The sequence below is a fragment of the Patella vulgata genome, chromosome 6 (assembly GCF_932274485.2).
Source record: "Patella vulgata chromosome 6, xgPatVulg1.2, whole genome shotgun sequence".
In the NCBI taxonomy this organism is placed as follows: Eukaryota; Metazoa; Mollusca; class Gastropoda; family Patellidae; genus Patella; species Patella vulgata.
In genome coordinates, this window is record NC_065884.2 from 4,305,634 (window position 1) to 4,328,042 (window position 22,409).

At 37.0% G+C, this 22,409-nt stretch overlaps 2 protein-coding genes and 1 pseudogene across 2 annotated transcripts; 2 read left to right on the forward strand and 1 right to left on the reverse strand.

The window, feature by feature from the left end:
* Positions 1-2,617: 2,617 nt before the first annotated feature.
* LOC126823594 (heat shock protein 27) lies at positions 2,618-4,660 on the reverse strand. The gene has a single exon (XM_050552515.2). It carries the CDS (start codon positions 4,198-4,200, stop codon positions 3,529-3,531), a length of 672 nt encoding a protein of 223 aa, XP_050408472.2. The 5' UTR covers positions 4,201-4,660; the 3' UTR covers positions 2,618-3,528.
* Positions 4,661-7,956: 3,296 nt separating this feature from the next.
* Positions 7,957-17,088, forward strand: LOC126823595 (RWD domain-containing protein 4). The gene is made up of 7 exons (XM_056102035.1): positions 7,957-8,057; positions 8,866-9,016; positions 9,838-9,918; positions 12,211-12,320; positions 13,407-13,452; positions 14,555-14,662; positions 15,336-17,088. Exons 2-7 carry the CDS (start codon positions 8,993-8,995, stop codon positions 15,525-15,527), a joined length of 561 nt encoding a protein of 186 aa, XP_055958010.1. The 5' UTR covers positions 7,957-8,057; positions 8,866-8,992; the 3' UTR covers positions 15,528-17,088.
* On the forward strand, positions 16,440-22,167 carry LOC130013122 (uncharacterized; annotated as a pseudogene).
* The last annotated feature ends 242 nt before the right edge of the window (positions 22,168-22,409 follow it).

The window sequence follows — 22,409 nt, forward strand, 5'->3', positions numbered from 1 at the left end:
TATATTACAACTATTTATATCATCGTTTTACTAATATATCTATGATTATATAATAATCTGCCAGTTATCAGTGAGTTATTAATATATATTACAGATATAATCCATGTTTATTATTGTAGTAATGTTATTTTATTATTGTTTAACATATATGTTATGACTTTGATGTATTAATGATAAATAATACTATGATAAACACATCACTCATCTTACTACTAAAATAATTTACGACGGTTGGGTGTATTCTATGAAGTAGTATTCGACTTATTACTTCAGGAAATGACTGAAACCTACATATTGTACAGCGTCTTATAATAAATTATCATTAATGTTGGCAATTGTTGTTATGAAATACTTCGGATGTTGTATATGTAGATGCTGTCGATACAACAACAAAAAAAAATCTCTCGCTGTTGTCAGATTTTTGAAGGTGTTTTCACGGTTGAAAGTTTCCAACCCTTAATCGGATCGTATTTTGTGCCATAATGAAGAAAACTCTATTATTTAAATTACAGCTTTTATATACGAGGGAGTCGTGGTGGCTCAGTGAGTAAGGCGTTCACTCGTTAACCTGGAGATTCCGCGTTCGATCCCTGAGTTGGTCGAAAAAGTTCATCAGGATTTTCCGGCGGGGTTCCTCCTTGTCAGTGGTGCAGTGGGCCAGGTATGGAACACTGGATAGTCTTTCGGAAGGGACGAAAAAAGAGGAGGTCCCGTGTACACATTAGCATGCACGTGAAAGAGTAAGATGTAAGAGCAGACTGTAGTGCCGCTGCCCGGGCACACTCACCCTCATATCTCACACTATATTGGAAGTTGGCACTGCATCGGCAAACAAAAACATTGGCGCCTCAATACACCGTTAAATTATATTCCATCATCACTAGTAAGTTATAGACTATTTTATTATCAGAGATTGTAATCTTATATGAGTTACATACTCAACAATCATATGGTTACACTTTACCTTACTCATTTTATACATGTCTAGAATAATATCATTCTGCAGTGTCTATTGTGATAACATGGCTATAATAACACCACTCTATCAATAAAACGATGCTTCAGTTGTAATAACAAGAAACTAAGTTGAATGAATAATATTATTTTAGTTCAGGTATTCACCTGTTATTCATATGAATTGATCTGAATAAATTTTAAAGAAGCGGCCATACCAATATATTTTTACTGATACATCATCTTAGATTCTCTGTACATGTATGTCACGAGGTGAGTCATCTATGCAAAGTTTTAGTTCTATCTCATGACTGTGTGTGACCAGAAGTAGTGTGGCCTACTTAACCTCGACGGTGGTTCCAGGTTCCTACCCTCGGTTGCCGAAATAACAAAAAAATAAATAAAATAAACCAACCCCTGAGTGGACACCCCAGCCACCTCTTTTCTCCTTATCCTGTGAGTCGCGGTGGTCCGGTGAGTAAGACGTTGGCTCGCTAACCTGGAGTTCCGATGTTCGACCCCCGTGGCTGAGAAATGAAATGAAATGAAATGGAGTTTAACGTCCTACTGTTCTGCTCCTAACCTGGACTAATGAAGACGGGCATACGCCATACAGTGTGCAATAAGGGAAATTTTGCCCGGACAGCGGCACTATGGCTTACAATTATAACGAATTCCAACTGCCAAGGGACCTTTTACGCGCACGTCAATGTATACACGGGACCTCGTTTTTTCGTTCCATCCGAACGACTAGACAGCTCTCCTTGTCAGGCCCGCCGTGTAGGACAAAGAACAGTGTCTAGTAGGATTAAGAGACGTCCCGTGTACACGTACAACACCCCTGGGCAGTTGGAATTTGATGAAGAGTACAAAAGCACCAAGGTTATTAGCCAGATTGGTGCAGAACAGTAGGCCCTTCAACTCCATTTCATTTCATTTTGTAATTGATGTTCTCATTGCACATGGAACGAATTGTCCCAACCCAGACACATGATTGTTCTATAACACTAACATCGCGCTCAAATACATCTACTGCTTTGTTGGTCTTTGATTTACTTTTGAAAGCTATGATAAAGCTTGTCAGCTAGATCTATAGATGTTTTATATACAAACAGCTATTGCACCTAAACAACCCATGACCTAAGTCTAGGCTCTAAATTGTACCTGTTACACATCCACCCATAACACACCCACCCATTGCACATGCCGCATCATTGCCAAGCCTTCCATTGCATCAACCCTCCCTAATCCATGCACATATTGCCAATCCCCGCCATTGGAACATGCCCATTGCACATCCTACACCATTGCACCCCTCCCCATTGCACATGCATTGCCCATGGCATATATTGCGTATTGCACATCCCTCCCCGTTCCATGCCCACATATTGCCCATCCTCCCCATTGGAAACATGCCCATTGCACATCCTACACCATTGCACCCCCTCCCCTTTGCACATCCCGTCGGCAGAAGTAGTAGCAAGCGAAGATAACTTTAGTTCTATTTCTGTCCCGGAAGCTTATTGACAAAAACATATTTTAAGAATGTGGCCAAGAGCTATGATCTATAAAAGGATATTACCTATCATAATAAACGTGCTTCATTCTTAAAATATTTCATCTGTTACTTTTCTGGTTTTAATTATCAAAAACTAAATCAAAATTATAACAAAACAGGTGATTTTTATTTAAAAACAATTTAGTATAAAATTTAAAATATCTACAATAATTATGTACAAATAAAATCTATTAGAATATTCTACTAAATTAAAACCGAAAGCCCACGTTTCCTTATTTAACATATTGTGCATACAACTTAATAATTCAACAAATATACTAAAAACACAGAATCTCATGTTTAGAACATCTGCAAGGTCCAAAACGTCATTTCCACTAAGGGGAGGAAAGCTTGAATGAGATATAAGGGGACTTTTAATATTTTGGGGTTTCGAGAGTTCTTCCTACTTTTGAACTAAACAAGTTCAAATTTTACTTAAAACGAAAAATGCCCAGACCAGGGTGTGGGCCATAAGCAGGAAATAAAAAGGGCGTAGCACCACACCTAGATTCATACCGTAGATATATTGTCTATCTATACATAGTGTTTATAGTTAAAGCATGTTCATATATTAATATAATATGTCTATCTATACATAGTGTTTATAGTTAAAGCATGTTCATATATTAATATAAATAAAAGATATGTTTAAATGCTAGTACCTTTTAATTGTGAGCAAGCAAAACGCTATTTCATACATTTTTGTCATTAAACACATATTTTAGAAGCTGTTTTATGGCCTTTGATCATCGCATTGGTCTACAAATAGAACATCGTATAGTTCCAATATTTTGTATAGTATGGAATATTCTTTAATGTTTCTTTCTCGGGAACAATATTTAGTTTTTATTTGTATTTTGTTTTAACACTGTTAGGAATTCTCGGCTACACAAAAGCCATCAAATAACAAAAAATGAAAGGTCAAAAAGCACACATCACCAGTTTCTCAGCATTCCTCAAATCAAGTTCTCGCACGATCTCAAAATTTGCAATAAACACACACAATTATTAAAAGTTTATAATCGTTGAATGGGTAGAATCCTTTCTCTAGGTGCCTCGACGGCGTCAGGAGCAGGTGCTTCGATATTGAGTACCCCATCCTTCGAGAGAATGGAGTTAAGTTTTAAGGGGTCGATCTTGTTGGGGAGGACGTATTGTTTACTGAATTCCCTGTAGACCTTACGTCCTGGAGATTCTTCAGTGTGCTTGGCGTGAATCATCAGCTTGTTGTCCATGGTTTTCACGGAGATTTCCTCTGGTTTGAACTGACTGACATCAAAACGAATGGAGAGTTTTTTGTTACCGTCCATGTCCGTGACGAATGGTTTGTCGACTTGAATCAGGTTACTGTTCATATTTCCGAATCCGGCGGAATTTTCAAGTTTGCTCATCTCGGATTTCATTAAGTCCATCCCGGATCCCATCTTTCCGAAATCCATGCCAGATCCCATCTTTCCGAAATCCATGTCGGTTCCAAAATTTCCGAAATCTGCTCCAGAAGTGAGCTGACCCATTCCAGAGTCAGTGGGAGTCAATGTAAACATTTCTTTACGGATTCGTTCCAGTTCCATGTCGAAATCCTTCCATTCCTTTTCCATATCTTTATTCATCGATGAGAATATCGATCTCTGTCGATCGAAGAAACTCCATTCTTCCCGCTTTATTGGAACCAAACGTGAGGAGGCCATCTTTGTCTGTTTGCTTTTCAATGAAATACAAAATAAAACTTCAAAATTCGTCTGCGATTTAAAATATCGTCTGCTATTGATCCGACCTTGAGGAATCTGGTGAACGTCTGCTTCTCAGTAAACCAGTGTATATATCTGTGACGTCAGCGTGTAAACGAAGCTGTACCGTGGCTTGTAAATTCCGCCTTCTTCAAACGATTTATCAAATGTCAGAAACACAGGTAAACTTATGGTCTGCCCAACTATCTCGTGCCAGATTATCGTCTGCTAATGTCGAACTATATTATCGTCTGCTAGCACGTGGAATCTTCAAACGTAAATTATTATTTCTCTAGAAAATTAACATACACCAGTGTGGGATATCACCGTCTGCTATTATCGTGGTATGATTCTGTCGTCTGGTTAGAATGGTTTTTCGCGCCTATTTATATCCACCGCGCGCACCGATGAACACATACACGTGGTATTTGGTGGAGTATTTATTCTATAAGATGGTGAATTATTAAATACCAGTAAAATGAATCACCATAGCAATAGAATTAATCAACCACAGTGAGAATTTCTACAAAACAAATAACATGTATGGTGCGTTCAACATCCAAACAAATAGGGCGGATCTAAATATAATTTTGAAAAAAAAAGCCAATTCGAAGGAAAGTCTGCATGTCGGGTTGCAAACGATAATAAAGGATGGTTTATAAATCGTATGTAAACACAGTCAATATAACCTTTTGGCATCATTTGTGACGAGATAAAACGCTAATCTTATTCAAGCCTTGCTGTTCATGTACAGTGGTGAGGTCGCTAGCTTTCTTGACTCGGTTCGAATCCCAGGATGGGTGAATGAGATGAGATCATCCCGGAAGGCCCGCATTAGTCACATGGTGGGGTATTATGGTTAGATCTAATTCTAAAGGACACCTCCAGATTTGGTCAATGGTCACGAGATGTATACAGGACTAGTGTTAACCCTAACCCTGGACCTAGCCCAAACCCAAAACCCTAATCTACAATCTCGTCAACAATCGCGTGCCCTAACCTTATTTACATCTCAGCAACCTTGCCGAAATCTTAAAGTGGACTAAAGAAATAGATTTATGCGGGATTCAGTAGACTATAGAATGCCTGCCCATTGTTCGCCCACCCCCCCTCTAAAGCAGATTAGGTGGGACGCCAGTATCCGGGCACAATTTACCATATATCGTATTGCACACATAACCAGAGTAATGAAAATGAATGTGAAAAATTGAAAAATGAAATGGATTTTAACGTCGAGAGAGAGAGAGAGAGAGATACCTTTTGATACAACGCGCACGTGCTAACCATTCGGCCATCCAACCACAAGAAAATCCCATTATGGACACGTGTATAAAAGGCAGCGTCACGTTAATGGCATACCTATGTATATAAGGGAAAGTCCCTTTAAGGGCATTTGCATAAAAGGGAAAGTCCATTTAAGGCACTTGCATAAAATTAAAAGGCCCATTAGATAAGTGTAAAAGAGAAAGTGCCATTAAGGGCATATGTATTAAAGGGAAAGTCCTATTAAAGGCACGTGTACAAACGGGAACATTTCATTAAAGGGCACAAGTATAAAAGGGGAATTCGCATTATATGTGTATAAAAGGGAAAATCCCAGTAATGTATAAAAGGTAATGTCCATTTAAGGACACGTGTATAAAAGGGAAAATCCCATTATATATGTGTAAAAGGGAAAATCCCCGTAATGTATAAAAGGTAAAGTCCTTTTAAGGACACGTGTATAAAAGGGAAAATCCCATTATAGTGTAAAAGGAAAAATCCCAGTAATGTATAAAAGGTAAAACCCATTTAAGGACACATGCATAAAAGGGAAAATCCATTTAAGGACACGTCATGTATAAAAGGGAAAATTCCATTATATATGTGTAAAAGGGGAATTGTATAATTATTCAATATCATGGCCCTTTAATAACGTTCGTCTCAGAATTTAAATAATGCGAGTAAATATTTGTTTTTGTATTTAATAGTACATACTGTAAAATGTAAATACGATGCAAATTAAAACATAAACAAATAAATGAAATAAAAAACCTAAAAAAAAAACTTAATCAAGTCTCGACAAAAATAAAAATAGAATTCTTTGGTCTAATTTCTCAAAAGCGTAACTTAAAATCATAGCGGCAATAATTCTAGAAAAAGTAAATACAAGCAGAAACACACACAAAAACAAATTCTAACGGCAAATAGTTTTGATATTGAGAAGGGGGTTTGGATGGTCTAGTTGTTTAACGCTTGCGCGTTGGATCATAAGGTCTGCCATAGAGTCAAGTGGTGTAGTTTCGATTCCCCGCTTGTACGTGACAAGGAGTAGAGTCGCCTGTCCAACCCCGTGGGTTTTGCCCGGGTCCTCTATGCGCAAGCGAAATATTGAAATAAAATAGCACTATATTTAGTCCCGAAATGACCTAGTTTGTGTCGAGGTGACGTTAACCCCCATTTTTTCTCTTTGTGATATTGGGAAAGAAAGTTTATAGACAAGGGGGAAGCCTCTGTTGAACTAACCCGTTTAAAGGTGAATTCTCGGGCTTAAAGATTTAATAACCAAATTAGTAATAAAGTTGTATTATGTAAGAACTAAATCTGCCTATTAGAGGTTTTTATATTGGCTTGTAATGTTATATCAACTAATATATAAACATTCATTAACATACCAAGCTTATAATCAACTCCCTAGGCTACCGGATGGTTCCGATTTTAAGTAGATTAGAACTCTTTGGTCATTTAATGATTTAATTTAAAAATAGATCGATAAGCGATGTCAAGTCTCGAATAACAAGTACCGTTGTTACGATAATAAACAATCAATGCACGCATCTTTTCAAAACTACTGATTTCTTCGTTAAGAATGAGGTAATTTGACTAAAATTTTCAACATATTCCCTTTGCATGATCTAATTTTTAATTATCATAGCGAGAACTACAATCTCCGTATCTAAATCTAACATAACGTATCTTTAGTCAAATAGTAATGCTACCCCTATAAAAAATTTTACCGTCGTTTCTAAACGACTCTTTTTTTGACTAGAAACTCTCAGACACACCTTGTCTTTATTTTGAAACTTAATGAAATGGGGTTTAATGTCCTACTGTTCTGTCCCGACTGGGCTAATAAGCGAAATTTTACCCGGACAGCGACACTACGGACTACTCTTATATCCAATTCCAATTGCTCAAGGGATCTATTACGTGTTCGCCAATTATTGTGTACACGGGACCTCGGTTTTTTGTCCCATCCAAACGACTAGACAATTGTCCTTGTCAGGCCCCTGTTCAACACCACTGATGAGGGAAACTTAAACAAATTAATTGAGAGTTTATGAATATGATTAAAACATCGAATTTGTAAATGGGACATTAAGAATATGACGACGATAAAAACCGTTTAGTAAGTGATTATATGTTTGTAGTCTGAAATATTATTAAACAATAAACTGTGTAAATGTCGTCAGCAGAATATTTCATTGAGGATGAAAAACTAAAACTTTCCAAAAATTACGCTTCTCCTGTCGTAGCCTAATACTTTTTCCCATAACTTTAGCCCTCCCCCAACTCCCTTCACTTGATTACACCGTTCCTAGTGGAACGGTATTATTATCCATCCTGATCAAGGGATAATTTTTATGTGGTCTGATCCCAACCATGCGGAATTGTTATCCCCCCTACCCATTCTTCAAAAAACGAGTCGCGTTTGATATCTTAAATATAGGTGTTGTTATCAAGACGGAATTTCCAAAAGAATCATAATAAAAAAATTGTCTGGATAATCGAATTTTATATTCTGTAAACAACGTGTTCCGGTTTTCTATTTTTGTGTTGTAAGTTTGTCTAGAAAAAAGTTAATTACTAAAATCTTATAGAAATTTCTTCTTAAAAAAATAAGGGAGGAACTAATTAAAGAAGTGGTTTATGTTCATTTACAATTATGAAATTTCACGTTTGGATGGAATGGCCTTCCCGAGGAGGAAAGATGCTGATAAGTTGTTCTGGGTCGATTTTTGTGAAGGGTGACTAAAAAAAAAAAAGAAAAAAAAAGCTGTCATTCAGCCTAACAAAGTATCTTGGAAACGTAACTTTAAAATTGGACTAACGAACATAGAAAGGATGAACGGAATATTCGACTAGCATTGTCATGATTATTTTGATAATAATGCCTGCCTAAATGACAGGGGAATTGAATAATAGTCATTCGGATGGTATAAAAACACCAAATGCCACACATTGACATTTGTACACAATAGGCATAGCAGACATGTACATATACCCCTGACTGTTGGATCTTTGAACAAGCAGGAACACTGCTGTCTGACAGGGAAAAATCCCCTTCCAATTGCATACATGTACATGATTGACATACATAGCATAGAAATAAGGATTACCATACATGTAGCATATGTGTTTATCGCAAAATGACAGTAGAATTATGTTGGCTAGGAATCTAAACTAATTTTAATCCATTCGCTCCATATCAAGAAACAGATGAATAATATCATCTTGTGGGACATTTTGCTACAGAATAAAATCCACAACATTTATGAGCTGAGTTTCTTGACCACCTGGTCCCCTCCCCCACTCTACCTCCCAATTTTAAATCATTTTGAGATTCAAAATTTTGTACCTTTTCAGCTTACGGGTATATAAAGAGAAAGAAAAGGAGGGTTTAACTTGAATTATCTGGTTTTATCAACACCAGGTGGTGTAAACTAATGATGTTTGGTAAATGAAGAGGTTGTGAATCATATTAAAAGTCAGGATGAGTTGTCTTGAACAACAAGAGGTATATTTAATTTAATCCTAAATTTAAAATATATGAAAGTTAATAAAAGGTGTATTATCACTAATGTCCTGAAACTATGGACACCAATAAATGTAAGTCTCCATTATCCAATGTATATTTTATTGTTCGGGTGAGGGGTAGGATCAAATTATTGAATAGGGATCATGTTTTAATACATTTTAATCTCTGCCATCATAAGGTCTAGAGAGCTGATTATGTGAATAAATGTTTAAATAGTAATTTATATAATATAAACCTGCAATAGGCAGATTTAGGTCTTAAATAATGTATCTTTCATTATACATACATGTACAGCTTACAATTGGTCTAAAAGTAAAATACATTAACCTTGCATTATTAATTAAAGATACATTATGGGAGATTAGATAAAGAGATGGCAGTTCTCACTATAATAGTTAAAAACTAGGTAGTGTAAAGTTAATTTGCTGAAAATTTCAGTCAAATTGATCCACTATGAGCCGAGAAAGAAGCGGGTGAAATTTTTGCATAGTCTCGATCATCATTACTAAAATCATTAATATAAACAGCATAGTCTCGATTATCCACTTTTTTAATTTAATTATCAATGGCCGTTACCGGCAGATAGGAATCTAATCCAGCCAACATCGAAGGCTAGCCTTGACATCGAGAATTTATTATGGTCTGGATAGGTTAATTAATGTCTAATTAATAGTTTATATAACATTTCAGGCCTAAAGAAAGACTTGTAATAAGCAGATTTTGCTCTTGCATAATGTATGTTTAAATTAATGGTTTGAAACCACATCTATTTTTATATTTTTTAATTTGCTTCTGTACAGGAGGAGATTGAAGTATTAGAATCTATTTATGATGGGGATGAGAATTTTAAAAAAGTCAACACAACTACGTATCAATACAAGGTTAGTCTTTATGGAGGCTACTAAATTACAGAGAGAGAGGGGGAGGAGAGAGATAATGTCCGCTCAACACAAACTAGGCTATATGTAGGGTGACCCACCATAAATAAATATCTCCATATATCTCGACAATTTCGCCACAATATTTATATATATGCCAAGCCTCAAATCAGTTTCACACAATTATAGTCACTAAATAAACGATCATGTTGTACTTAATAAGCTATGACCATTAATCATCTATAAATAATAGACTGAAAACTGGTTCCATGTGTCGTCCATAACATCCAGACACTTTTGAGTAAAAGATAGGTTACGTGCCCTTGTTTTGAAATTAGTCTCGCTTAACCAGTCTATCGACCATTCTAGGACTGATTGACAGGTCGGGATAATCAAGACTACTTTTTTACGAAACATAACAGAAAGCTAGAACAAGAAATTGAATTTAGAAATGAGCACGTTAGCTAGCTCAACAATTGTTTTAAGAAGCTTGTAAAAGTAAAATGAAACTACTGCTAGTATCATGTTCCTGTCTAACCCGAGTGTTTCTGAGATATTATTTGTACTAAACCAAAAAATGCCGCTCTTAACGGTACAGTTAATGATAAAGCGATTTAAAAAATGAAACGAACGTAATTTCTAAATCTGCTGTAATAACCAAGAAGCTTAATTTCACTGCTATTCAAAATCGTCAACAATAATTTTTTTACGGCTGTAATAGTTGATAGATTTGTAGAGAATTGCACGTGCCATGGCTATTTATAGTATCATACTGTCAGAAAGTTGGCCTCGACACGGCGAATGTGCACGCTTCAGTGGTAGTCTCGAACTATCAGCGGTGGACTGTATTTCTGTAGGTGCGTGGGCCACCCTACTATATGTTATGATTTTATTTCTGTGTACAGGTCTTTAGCAGTGGGAGGAAACCAGGCTATCAATTATTCGCTAGCGCGTAGATGTCTTTAGCAGTGGGAGGAAACCAGGCTATCAATTATTCGCTAGCGCGTAGATGTCTTTAGCAGTGGGAGGAAACCGAAGAACCTGAAGAAAACCCACAGGGTTGGACAGGTGACTCTGAATGACAGAGGGAGGAAACCAGACTCTCTATGACAGACTGTTCTATCTAAAGTGCACGCGTTAGACTCCCACAACCACTTACAAAATGAGAAGTGGTATGATGTGCTCTGTGAAATTTAAGTAAACCTCGGGCTAAATAGAACTTTAGACTGTACTTGAATATTGGAAGGAGTCATTTGGTACACTCAAAGAGCAGACAGTTTGCAGCGGAGTTGGCTGAGGGGGGTTGAATGGCCGAATGTTTAGCACGTCCGCGCTGTTTCACAAGATCTGTCACTGAGTCGACTGGCGTGGTTTCGAGACCTGGTTGTACGTGACAAGGAGTAGGGTCACCTGTCTAACCTCGTGGGTTTTCTCTGCGTCCTCCGGTTTTCTCCCACTGCTTAAGACTCCTACGCACAAGCGAATTATTGAAATAAAATTGAACCATATATGCTAGTCCCGAAATGACCTAATTTGTCTCGAGTGGTCGTTAAACCCATTCCTTGTATTTAAAGAGAGAAATGGGGTTTAACCTTCATTTGACACAAACTAGGTCATTTAGAGACTAACATGTGGAACAATTTTATTTTAAATTATCGCTTGCTAGTAGGGGTCTTTACTAGAGGGAGGAAACTGGAAGATCTGAAGAAAACCTACTCTTACTCCTTGTCACGGATTAGCTCAGAATCGAAACCACGCCACTTGCCTCAATGACACACATTGTGATTTAAAGCGGAAATTTCAAATTTTTAAGTTATATTTTTAAAATTTATTAAAATAAAGCCTTAAAATAGATGGTATCCATAAACAGTCCTACCTTGTTAATTAAAGAATAATCCTATTAATCCTATAATTCGCTATTGCCAGCTGAGAAATTGGCAAAAATATCATTTTTCACTTCAAATTCCAACGTTGAGGAAATGGCTGACCATTGTTTTCAATAGGAAAACAATGGAGGTAATTGTGTTGTTATTTCCTGTGTAAATGAGATTTAAGTGTGAGAATGACACCTATGATCGTATAATAGTGAGTTGATAACCTATTGAGCAAAAGACATAGAAATAATTATGTTTTGACTTTCTTAGAAAATATGAAATTCTTGCTTTAAGGTGGACACGTTCAACCACACGACCACCCAGCCCCACTTATGTTTAAATAAAATATGAAATTTGAAATCTTTATTTGGTATGAAAGACAGTAAATATGAGAGTATATTTTTTACGTTTTTTATTACAGTATGGAGCAGACGGGGATCACAGATCCTTTATGATAGAGATAAAATGGGGTGAGAATTACCCAGAATCTTCCCCTGATATAAATCTAGATCTTTTCTACAATAAACACATGTAAGTTATCGTTCCCCTCGTGCACACACTGTTGCTTGAATTTATCTATTTATTATTTGGAATTTGATTGAAGTAGTATTGCCTACCCAACCTCACATTTTTTCTCCGGATCCTCCAAGTTTCATTCCACAGCTAAAGACCTCTTACGTGCAAGCAAATTATTGAAATTAAATAGTTAAATCCTGGAATGGCCCAGTTTGTGTTGAGTGGCAGTTAAACACTTATTTCTCTGATATTTTCCAACACCTTACCAACTTGTTATCTTGTTATGTCTGCTGCAATTATGTCCTTTCAATCATTCGTACAAACAGCCACTCTTTTTAAGCAACATCTCTTTGCAAGCAGCTCCCTAAAATACCCCCAGTAGGATTTCATTGGTTTCATCCATTCCATAAAAAATCACTTGTCTAAGGGGGGTTGGATCGCCAAATGGTTAGCATGTGTGTTGTATCATAAGGTATGTCATTGTGTCAACTGGCCTGGTTTCGATTCCCAGGTTGTATGTGAAAAGCAGTAGGGTCCCCTATCCAACCTCGTGGGTTTACTATGGGTCCATCCAGTTTTCTCTCACTGATAAAGACCCCTATGTGCAAATGAATAATTGAAATAAAATTGAAATCTATGTTAGTCCCGAAATGACCTTTTTTTGTGTGGACTGAACGTCTCTCTCTCTCTCTCTCTCTCTCTCTCTCTCTCTCTCCTCTATAGCAATCAGTGATCTCTGTTCATGTTATAAATTTAACGAAACAACGCCAAATTAACTTCCCTTGTTGATAACATCCTGTCATGTCCCCTCTGCCAATCCTGTAATTAACATTTAATCATCTAGTAGATTTTATTACTAGGTCACTCTCCTTAAGCGGTCAGTCATAATAATTCCCTTGAATTTACAAGTACTGACTCAATCAAACAATAATTAAAGTTAAATTTGATGGTTTTTTTTAGTGTAAAACACCTCAAAATAAAAAATTTATTGGCTTATTTGTCATATTCATTCATGTTTTTAGTTATAATTTTGTCAAGTGAAAACCTTGGTCAAATATAATTTGTCAAGTGTTACTATGGTTATTATGGTATATATTTCAGATTAGAGGAAGTAAAAACTACGATAATGAGCCACCTCAAACAGCAAGTAAATATAACATACTTAATTTTTTCTGTTGGATGGCCGAATGGTTAGCATGTGCGCACTGTATCGTAAGGTCTGCCATTGAGTCAACTGATGTGATTTCGAATCTCGGGTACTTTGAGTTTTCTCTGGTTTCCTCCCACTGCTACAGATGCCTACGCGCAAGCGATTTATTGAAATAAAATTGAACCATGCGTTAGTCCCAAAATGGCCTAGTTTGTGTCGAGTGGACTTTAAACCCCATTTCTCTCTTTCTTATAGTGATATGGCTTCACTCAAAATCAAAAAGAAAAATTGAGTGTCATGTGGTTAAATAGACTCACAATAAAATATCCCTAATTCAAATCATGGCAATGATGGACATAAACTTGGGGCAGTTTGTTTCTCAAAACACATTTCCGATCCGTGACTTCTCTACACTGAGCGATATAATGATAGGTCAACTAAATATTAACTGGAAAGTTTCAATCTGATTAAAATACAGATCTATATTTCGTTTCCTTTGTTTATTTTTTTGATGGCCTCCACTACATGAAGATCTGACCGGTTATAGGAAAAGATAGCATCAGAGGTCCTCCGAACGGCTTTTGACCCTTTGACGTCAGACATTGATTAATCAATCAGCTTTGACGTTTCTAGGGGTTTATCCACAGTTCCATGCACCTCATGCCAAAAACTCGCTGTAACAAACCATTTTATTGACTAATCCCTGACATCATCCAGAACGTGGGTTATATAACAACTCTTCCAGATCCTAGTGCAGTCAAGACAATTAAATCGAAATTTTGAACTATAAAAAAACGAAATGAAATAGGATCTGTGTTTTAATCAGATTGTTATGGTAGCTTGATTCTACAAGTAAGACCAAAGCAATTTAAATTTTAGTTTTTCGTGGTCTTGATAAGAAAAATAAGCCTCTCATGTTTCTAAACTTGAACTAGCAGCTTTTTACTATAACAACCAAGTATTTTTGTATCTAAATTAGTATTTTTATGAAGAAATCAGAAGTAAAATTTAATAGGTGTTCTTGAAGAATGAAAATTCAAATTGGATTGGTCTATATTATGAAGAGAAATTACTTACGACATCTATGATGTTTTTATAGGTGGAGGATTTATTAGGTACCTGTATGACTTATTCGTTATTTGATTCTGTGAAGGATAATCTGGACTCCTTAATATCTGATCAACCAGACACTCCAACAGTTATCCAGGTTAGTCTCTTTAAACTCTGCACTTGGTTTTTTTTGTTTTTTTCCTCGGGGGAGTGTGGTTTCCCCCTTGTCAGGGATGCAGGATGGAGGGCCTGGTAAGCAACTGGGTCTAGTTATTCAGATGGTCCAAAAAACGGACACACATTTAAAGATCAGTTAGCAATTGGAACACGATAAAGAATAGATGGTAATCCGACTGTCCAGACAAAATTTCTCCGTAGGGCAAAACAAGGCATATATCCGGCTTCATTAGCCTATTTATTTTCTAGGTATTAATAGGTACAGAATTACATCACAGTTTGGAAATTGATAGCTTTTTTTAGAAGTTGCACTGGGAATTGAAATGAGGTTTAACGTCCTACTGTTCTGCACCATACATTCGGTGTGCTGTGAGGGAAATTTTGCCCGGACAGCAGTTGTACTGGAAACTACTGATGAAGTGATTGGAGTTACTCCCTCAATCGAAAGTAGTAGGATATTTTTGGCACATTTCTCTGCCCGAGCAAAATTTCTCTCATAGCACATTGCATGGCATATGCCCGTCTTCATTAGCCCAGTCGGAGCAGAACAGTGGGACGTTAAACCCCATTTGATTTCATTTCCTTCCATTTCTGATTTGTAGACAAAGAAAGCAGGACTTTAAACCCCATTTCATTTTATTTCTGATTTGTAGATAGAGAAAGTAGATCATGGAGTTACTTCCCCTGAAGATGCTCCAAAGAAAAAAGAGAAAAAAGAACAGTTAACAAAAGCCCAAAAGCGGAGAATAATGGATAAATTTGGTTCAGAGACTGATCGGCCGAGAGGCTGGGATTGGGTGGACGTTGTTAAACATTTATCACAGACAGGTGGCAAACATTCCTAGCAGACGTCAGATTGTCTAGGCATAATTAACATTTTATAATTTAAATATCATCTAGGCAATATTGTAAATATGTGATTGGATAAAACCGATGTTAATACACTATGTTATGATGAATGAAATTATGGGCTGGGGATAAGATGTGCTGGGGATAAGGAAAATTGAAATGAAACGAAGATGTTGAAACCGATTTGAAATAATATCTGGGTTCTAGTTTAATTAAACAGCATTATGTGAGAGCTAATAGGCTTTCCTGAAGAACAAGAATTCATTTTGAGGTGGCCTTAATGCTGGACCGGATTTAAACATAAAAATTAAACATACATTATACAACAGCTAAATCTGCTTATTGCAGGTCTTTCTTTAGGCCTGAAATGTTATATAAATTATTAATTAGACATTTATTAACATGACAATGAGTCAAATATATAAAGAAATTATAACAACATAATTGCCTCATATCTGTATTAGTGCATTAGCTTGATAACGTTGAGAGAAACAGGGTCGAAATGTTGCCTTAAATACAGTAATAGCTGTTTACAATAAGTATGTGTTTTTACTCTATCCAGTTGAAACGTCACCTTAAAGGGACAATAACACTCTTGCTGGCTTGAAAGCTCCAGAAAATAAATAATATCTCTATCTAAGTACTAGATGTTTAAGTGTCCTACCTGTTGTGTAAATTATCCATTACATCCTATTTTACTTGCCCAGAGGGTTCGAAAATATTATAAAATCGAAGTTTCATTTGAAAAGGTTTACGTTAGACGTTTCAAACCATTATGTTGAATTTTTCAAAATTTTTAAATAAGGTGTGTTAAGATGAAATTTGTATCATCAATTAATTGAAATATTCTAAAATAGCACAATTTGTTGACCAGAATAAAGATTGGGACATATTATTCAGTTACAACAAGAGTGGTATTGAGCCTTTAAAGTTACAATTTCATATTGTTAAGTTATATTTTTAAAATGTATTAAAATAAATCCCTAAAATAGATGGTATCTATAAACAGTCCTACCCTGTTAAAGAATAATCCTATTAATCCTATAATTCACTATTGCCAGTTGAGAAATTGGCAAAAATATCATTTTCAACTTCAAATTCAAACGTTTGAAGATAGCTATTCCATGGTGGGGAATAGGGAAACAAGGGAGGTAATTGGGAGGTAATTGTGTTATTATTTCCGGTGTGAAGATTTTTAAGTGTGAGAATGACACCTATGATTGTATAATAATGAGTTGACAACCTATTGAGCAAAAGACATAGAAATAATTATGTTTTGACTTCCCTAGAAAATATGAAATTGTAACTTTAAATACAGTAACAGCCGTTTTTAATTATGTACTTATCTTTAAAGTTTCTGATCATTTATATCGTCCACAGACGAGGCTGAATGTTGCAAAATTTTCAGTTCAACATATCTTAGTAAATACTGAAAGGAGTTGAACCATTTTTGGACCAATATTCCATTCAGAGGTTCAACTTTTGTGGTTTTTAAGAGCTTCCTGAATTCCTTAATTTACATGTATATAGATGTTTAAATAAAATATTTCCATTGAATTCTTCGCTGTATCAAATATATATATTATGTTGCCAAGCAACAAAATTTATAGCCACCAGAAACTTTGTTGACTACACTGTAAAATGGGTGAAAGGAAACAAAGGGGTCACAGTGTGTTGTTTACACAAAAAATGAGGATCTAAAGACAACAAATCTGAACTGTTCACATGGTTCTGATGTGGTATTCACTGCATAAACGCTGTAGTCAATGGGTTAAACTAAATATGAAGAATTCTAAATATTTTAGTTGCCCAAATACCCCTGTACTTAATTTGTGTCATCCCTACAGTATACACATCTCTACAGTAAACACACCTCTACAGTATACACATCCCTACAGTATACACATCTCTACAGTATACACATCTCTATAGTGTACACACCTCTACAGTGTACACATCTCTACAGTATACACATCTCTACAGTATACACATCTCTACAGTATACACATCTCTATAGTATATACATCTCTAAAGTATACACATCTCTACATTACACACATCTCTACAGTATACACACCTCTACAATATACACATCCCTACAGTGTACACATCTCTACAGTATACACATCCCTACAGTATACACATCTCTACATGGCACACATCCCTACAGTGTACACATCTCTACAGTATACACATCCCTACAGTGTACACATCTCTACAATATACACATCCCTACAGTATACACATCCCTACAGTGTACACATCTCTACAGTATACACACCTCTACAGTATACACATCTCTACAATATACACATCTCTACAGTATACACATCCCTACAGTGTACACATACCTACAGTGTACACACCTCTACAGTGTACACATCTCTACAGTATACACATCTCTACATGGCACACATCCCTACAGTGTACACATCTCTACAATATACACATCCCTACAGTATACACATCCCTACAGTGTACACACTTCTACATGGTACACACCTCTACAGTGTACACATCTCTACAGTATACACATCTCTACTGTGTACACATCTCTACAGTGTACACATCCCTACAGTGTACACATCCCTACAGTATACACATCTCTACAATATACACATCTCTACAGTATACACATCTCTACAGTATACACATCTCTACAGTTTACACATCTCTACAGTGTACATATCTCTATAGTATACACACCTCTACAGTATACATATCTCTACAGTATACACATCTCTACAGTATACACATCTCTACAGTATACACATCTCTACAGTATACACACCTCTACAGTATACACATCTCTACAGTATACACATCTCTACAGTATACACACCTTTACAGTATACACATCTCTACAATATACACATCTCTACAATATACACATCTCTACAGTATACACATCTCTACAGTTTACACATCTATATAGTATATACATATCGTACACATAAGTGTAGGCTACATATCTGGACAAATTTCCCACATATCCCACTGCACTGCGTATGCCCGTCTTCATTAGCCCAGATGGGGCAGAAAAGTAGGACGTTAAACCCTATTTCTTTAATTCCATTCTTACCTTAATACACACCCTAGCGACGTTCATTCACAGTTTTTGAAGTCGGCCCGCTTGTACGTGACAAGGAGCAGGGTCGCCTGGCCGTGGGTTTTTTCCGGGTCTTCCTGTTTCATCCTACTGTTAAAACGCATACGCGCAAGCTAATTATTGAAATAAAATTGAACCATATGTTAGTCCCGAAATAACCGAATCTTGTCGAGTGGACGTTAAACCCCATTTCTCTCTCTTTGATGCCGGAACAAAGTTCCGGTTCTAGCTATGACTTGCATCAACAGACCCTATACTAGCCTATTTCTTTTAGATTCACTATAATTAGATGAAAAAGGTTTGCTAATTGCAACTGTTACAATTATTATCCCATTCAATGATGTTATCAATGGCTACTCGTATTTTACTGAAAAGAAACAGTTGTTTGTGTTACGGTAAAAGGAAGTTGTTCAATAGACAAAATGGCGCCTACTGTTAGAATATGTCCATTATCCTCGTGATATACTGACACGTTCTCACGTAATGATTTATGTAAGTTAATAACCTAAAGAGGTCATTACACCCACCAGCCATTAGTACGTTAATGTTTATCAGGACCGGTCGGCCTTTAGGGAAATGAAATGAAATGAAATGGGGTTTAACGTCCTACTGTTCTGCTCCTATACTGGGCTAATGAAGACGGGCATATGCCATACAGTGTGCTATGAGGGAAATTTTGCCCGGGCAGCGGCACTATCGCCTACTCTTATATCGAATTCCAACTGCCAAGGGATCTTTTACGTGCATTCCAATGTATACACGGGACCTCGGTTTTTCGTCTCATCCGAAGGACTAGACAGCTGTCCTTGTCAGGCCCTCCATTCTGCACCACTGACAAGGGGAAACCATGTCGGAAAGGCCTTTAGGGAACAATCGTGATGGGTTTACTGTCGAGTTCTGTTTTAAGGAATGCTCCTCGATTGCCAGTCCGGGATATACAGAATTACAATCGAGTGACGTGTAATTGAATCCTGTTACAGTTCTCTCAGTCCGGATAACGGTGGTGGTGTGCCATGGTTGGTTGAGATATTTTCTTATTCAGACGGCGCATATGTTAGTCCCAAATCTCCCTTTTCACTCGATTGCCACTGTTTTTGGTGGTAATCGGATTAAAACACAGGTCCTATTTCGTTTCGTTTTTTATAGTTCAAAATTTCGTTTTACTTGTTTTTACTACACTAGGATCTGGAAGAGTTGTTATATACTCTTCACAAAAAGGTAGGGGATATTCAGAAATAATACAAAACTGTGGAAATGCACTGGTGTTTTTATTAGAGGTAACCAGTGTATGTTAATAACAGGCCAATTGCCTACACATGAACATAAACAGTTCATATGGGCGGTTTATCTGACGGCCCCATTTCACTCGCAAAGAGATACACTGTCAAAAGTGAAAATGGACGTTTTTGATTTTTGTCTTAATAATGAGTAATTGCTCCACCAATCCTCAGACATTCAGCAATTCGTCGTGGCATTCTCCTAATCAACCGTCCAATCACGATTTGGGGCAATCTGAACCACTTCTCTTGCAGTGTTGTCGCTTGACGTTGACGTCGACGAATACGTCGCCCGATCAAATTAAACGTAACACACTAAAGCAAAGATACGCTAAACAGTAAATCTTATGCAAGAACCGATAGGAAAGCAAACATGGATGGGATAAACCAGCAAGCGGCAGTTTTCATCAACCCTTCCTTGAAGTGTCAAATTGACAATGAACCCTTCCCACGTGTATGGCGCTATTTCTTGTTGATGTGAGGGATTAGCCAATGAAGCGGTCTGTTACGGCGAATTCTTGGCCTTTTTATGCACGGAACTGTGGGTAAACCACTAGAAACGTCAACGCCGATTGATTAATCAATGTCTGACGTCATAGGTCAAGAGCCGCTCGTTTGACCCCTGACGTGAACTCCCACTATAACTGCCAGATCGTCATGTAGTGAAGGCCATCGGAAGTATAAAAAAAAAAAACGAAACGATATATAGATCTGTATTTTAATCAGATTGTTTTTGGGGTTGAGAGAATTCAATTCCGGAACCTTCAATCGAGTATCCCTTTAGTGAAACGGTTTGTTAAAATTGACCCGAAATGACTACTTCTGACTTCAAAAGTGTTTTCACAGGAAGGCTCCTCGATTGCCAGTCCGGGATAAACAGAATTACAATCGAGTGACGTTTAATTGAGTTAGGATTAGGGCTTGGATTAGCGCTAGCCCTGTTTACACCTCGTGATCTATGACGATAAATTGAGCTGGCCTTATCATTTAGCACTAACCTATGGAGGGGTGCGGGAGCGGCAACAATATAGGACTATTATTTTCTAAGGGCGGTAACTTCTCTTGACTGAACTGGACTCAAGACTAGCAATTATTTGCCAATAGATTTCAATGTTAAATGGCTGTAACATCACAGGCTGTAGCTATTTGTTCCAATCCTTATTGGCACAATGGGGACCACATTTGGCAATATCCTCATCATAAATTTGTAGGGGGTTGACCATTTAGATTTTTTGCTACGGGGATTTGATGTTGACAGGGGTGAAAATCTCACTTCCGACAATGATTGCTCTGCAGAAAGACACTTTACCAGTGCCGGACTGGTGGGCCGAAGGCCCACACAAACCGCAAACCCATTTTCCAAGCATTTCAGACCAAAGCAGAAGAAGGCAAATTGTTTATTTCCTGATACAATTAGATAACAGAATGACCTAAGAGCACTATCATTAGGAAAGAAGGAAGGAGAGGACAGGACACAACCCGTGCCCTGTCCTGTCCTCTCCTTCTTTCTTTTCTTTCCTCCACCTGTCATTTCTTTCTCTTTTTTTTTTGCTTGTTTTTTCTTTCTCTTTTTTCTTTATAGGCTTAGGCCCACTTTTTTTTAATGAGCTTAGGCCCACCTGTCACGGACAGGTGGACAGGTGGGCCCAGTCCGACACTGCTTTACACCCCCTATCCCTCCTCTGTAATATCATCAGTATTACCCAAAACTGCTATGAAATTGCAAATTTGATCCCTTTTCTCCAATTCTAGACCAAAAGGTCAACCCAAAAATGCAGGAAGAGGGGAGAAAAAAATTAAGGGACAAAATTATCTATTTATAACTGGCACTACATTCGTCCATCATGAAATAAGGGGTAGTCTGCAGTTTAAACAAATCTGTTGTTATCTAATAAACAAACATATATGCAATGCCCTGGCCAAAGATTATGAAAATCTATGCATTTTCAGATGAGCTGTGCGGCATTCTGCAAACGCTATAATACATCAGAAAACTGCGGAAATTCAGACAGAAATTTAAAAGCACATGAATTTTGAATTAAACAGAACATTTTTATTTTTGAACATAAATGCATTCTGTAAAATAATTACTAGTCTTAGTCCAACTACAAACTATAGACGGCCATTTGGGTTTATTCTCGTGTAAATTCGCTAGAGCAATCTGACCACAGCCAGTATAAGCGCTGATATAAACTGATCTGAATTGAATAGTAAGGCAACTTTTAACATATGTCTCTAGAAGATGAGTGAGTGGTAGCGAGTATACGTCTTAGGTACAAGAATAACTGGGTGTACACTGTCTTTGTGTTCAACAGATACAAGCATGATGTAAACGCCGTGAACAAATTTGTTGGGGAAACTTTTAACCCATTTCCCAGGAACCGGTAGCGAGCCTACGCCTGGGTACGATAATGACTGGGATACTGCTTTTGTGTTCAAGAGGTTGTGAACAGGCGTTAACACTGTATGGCATCATTATACGCCATTGCTGG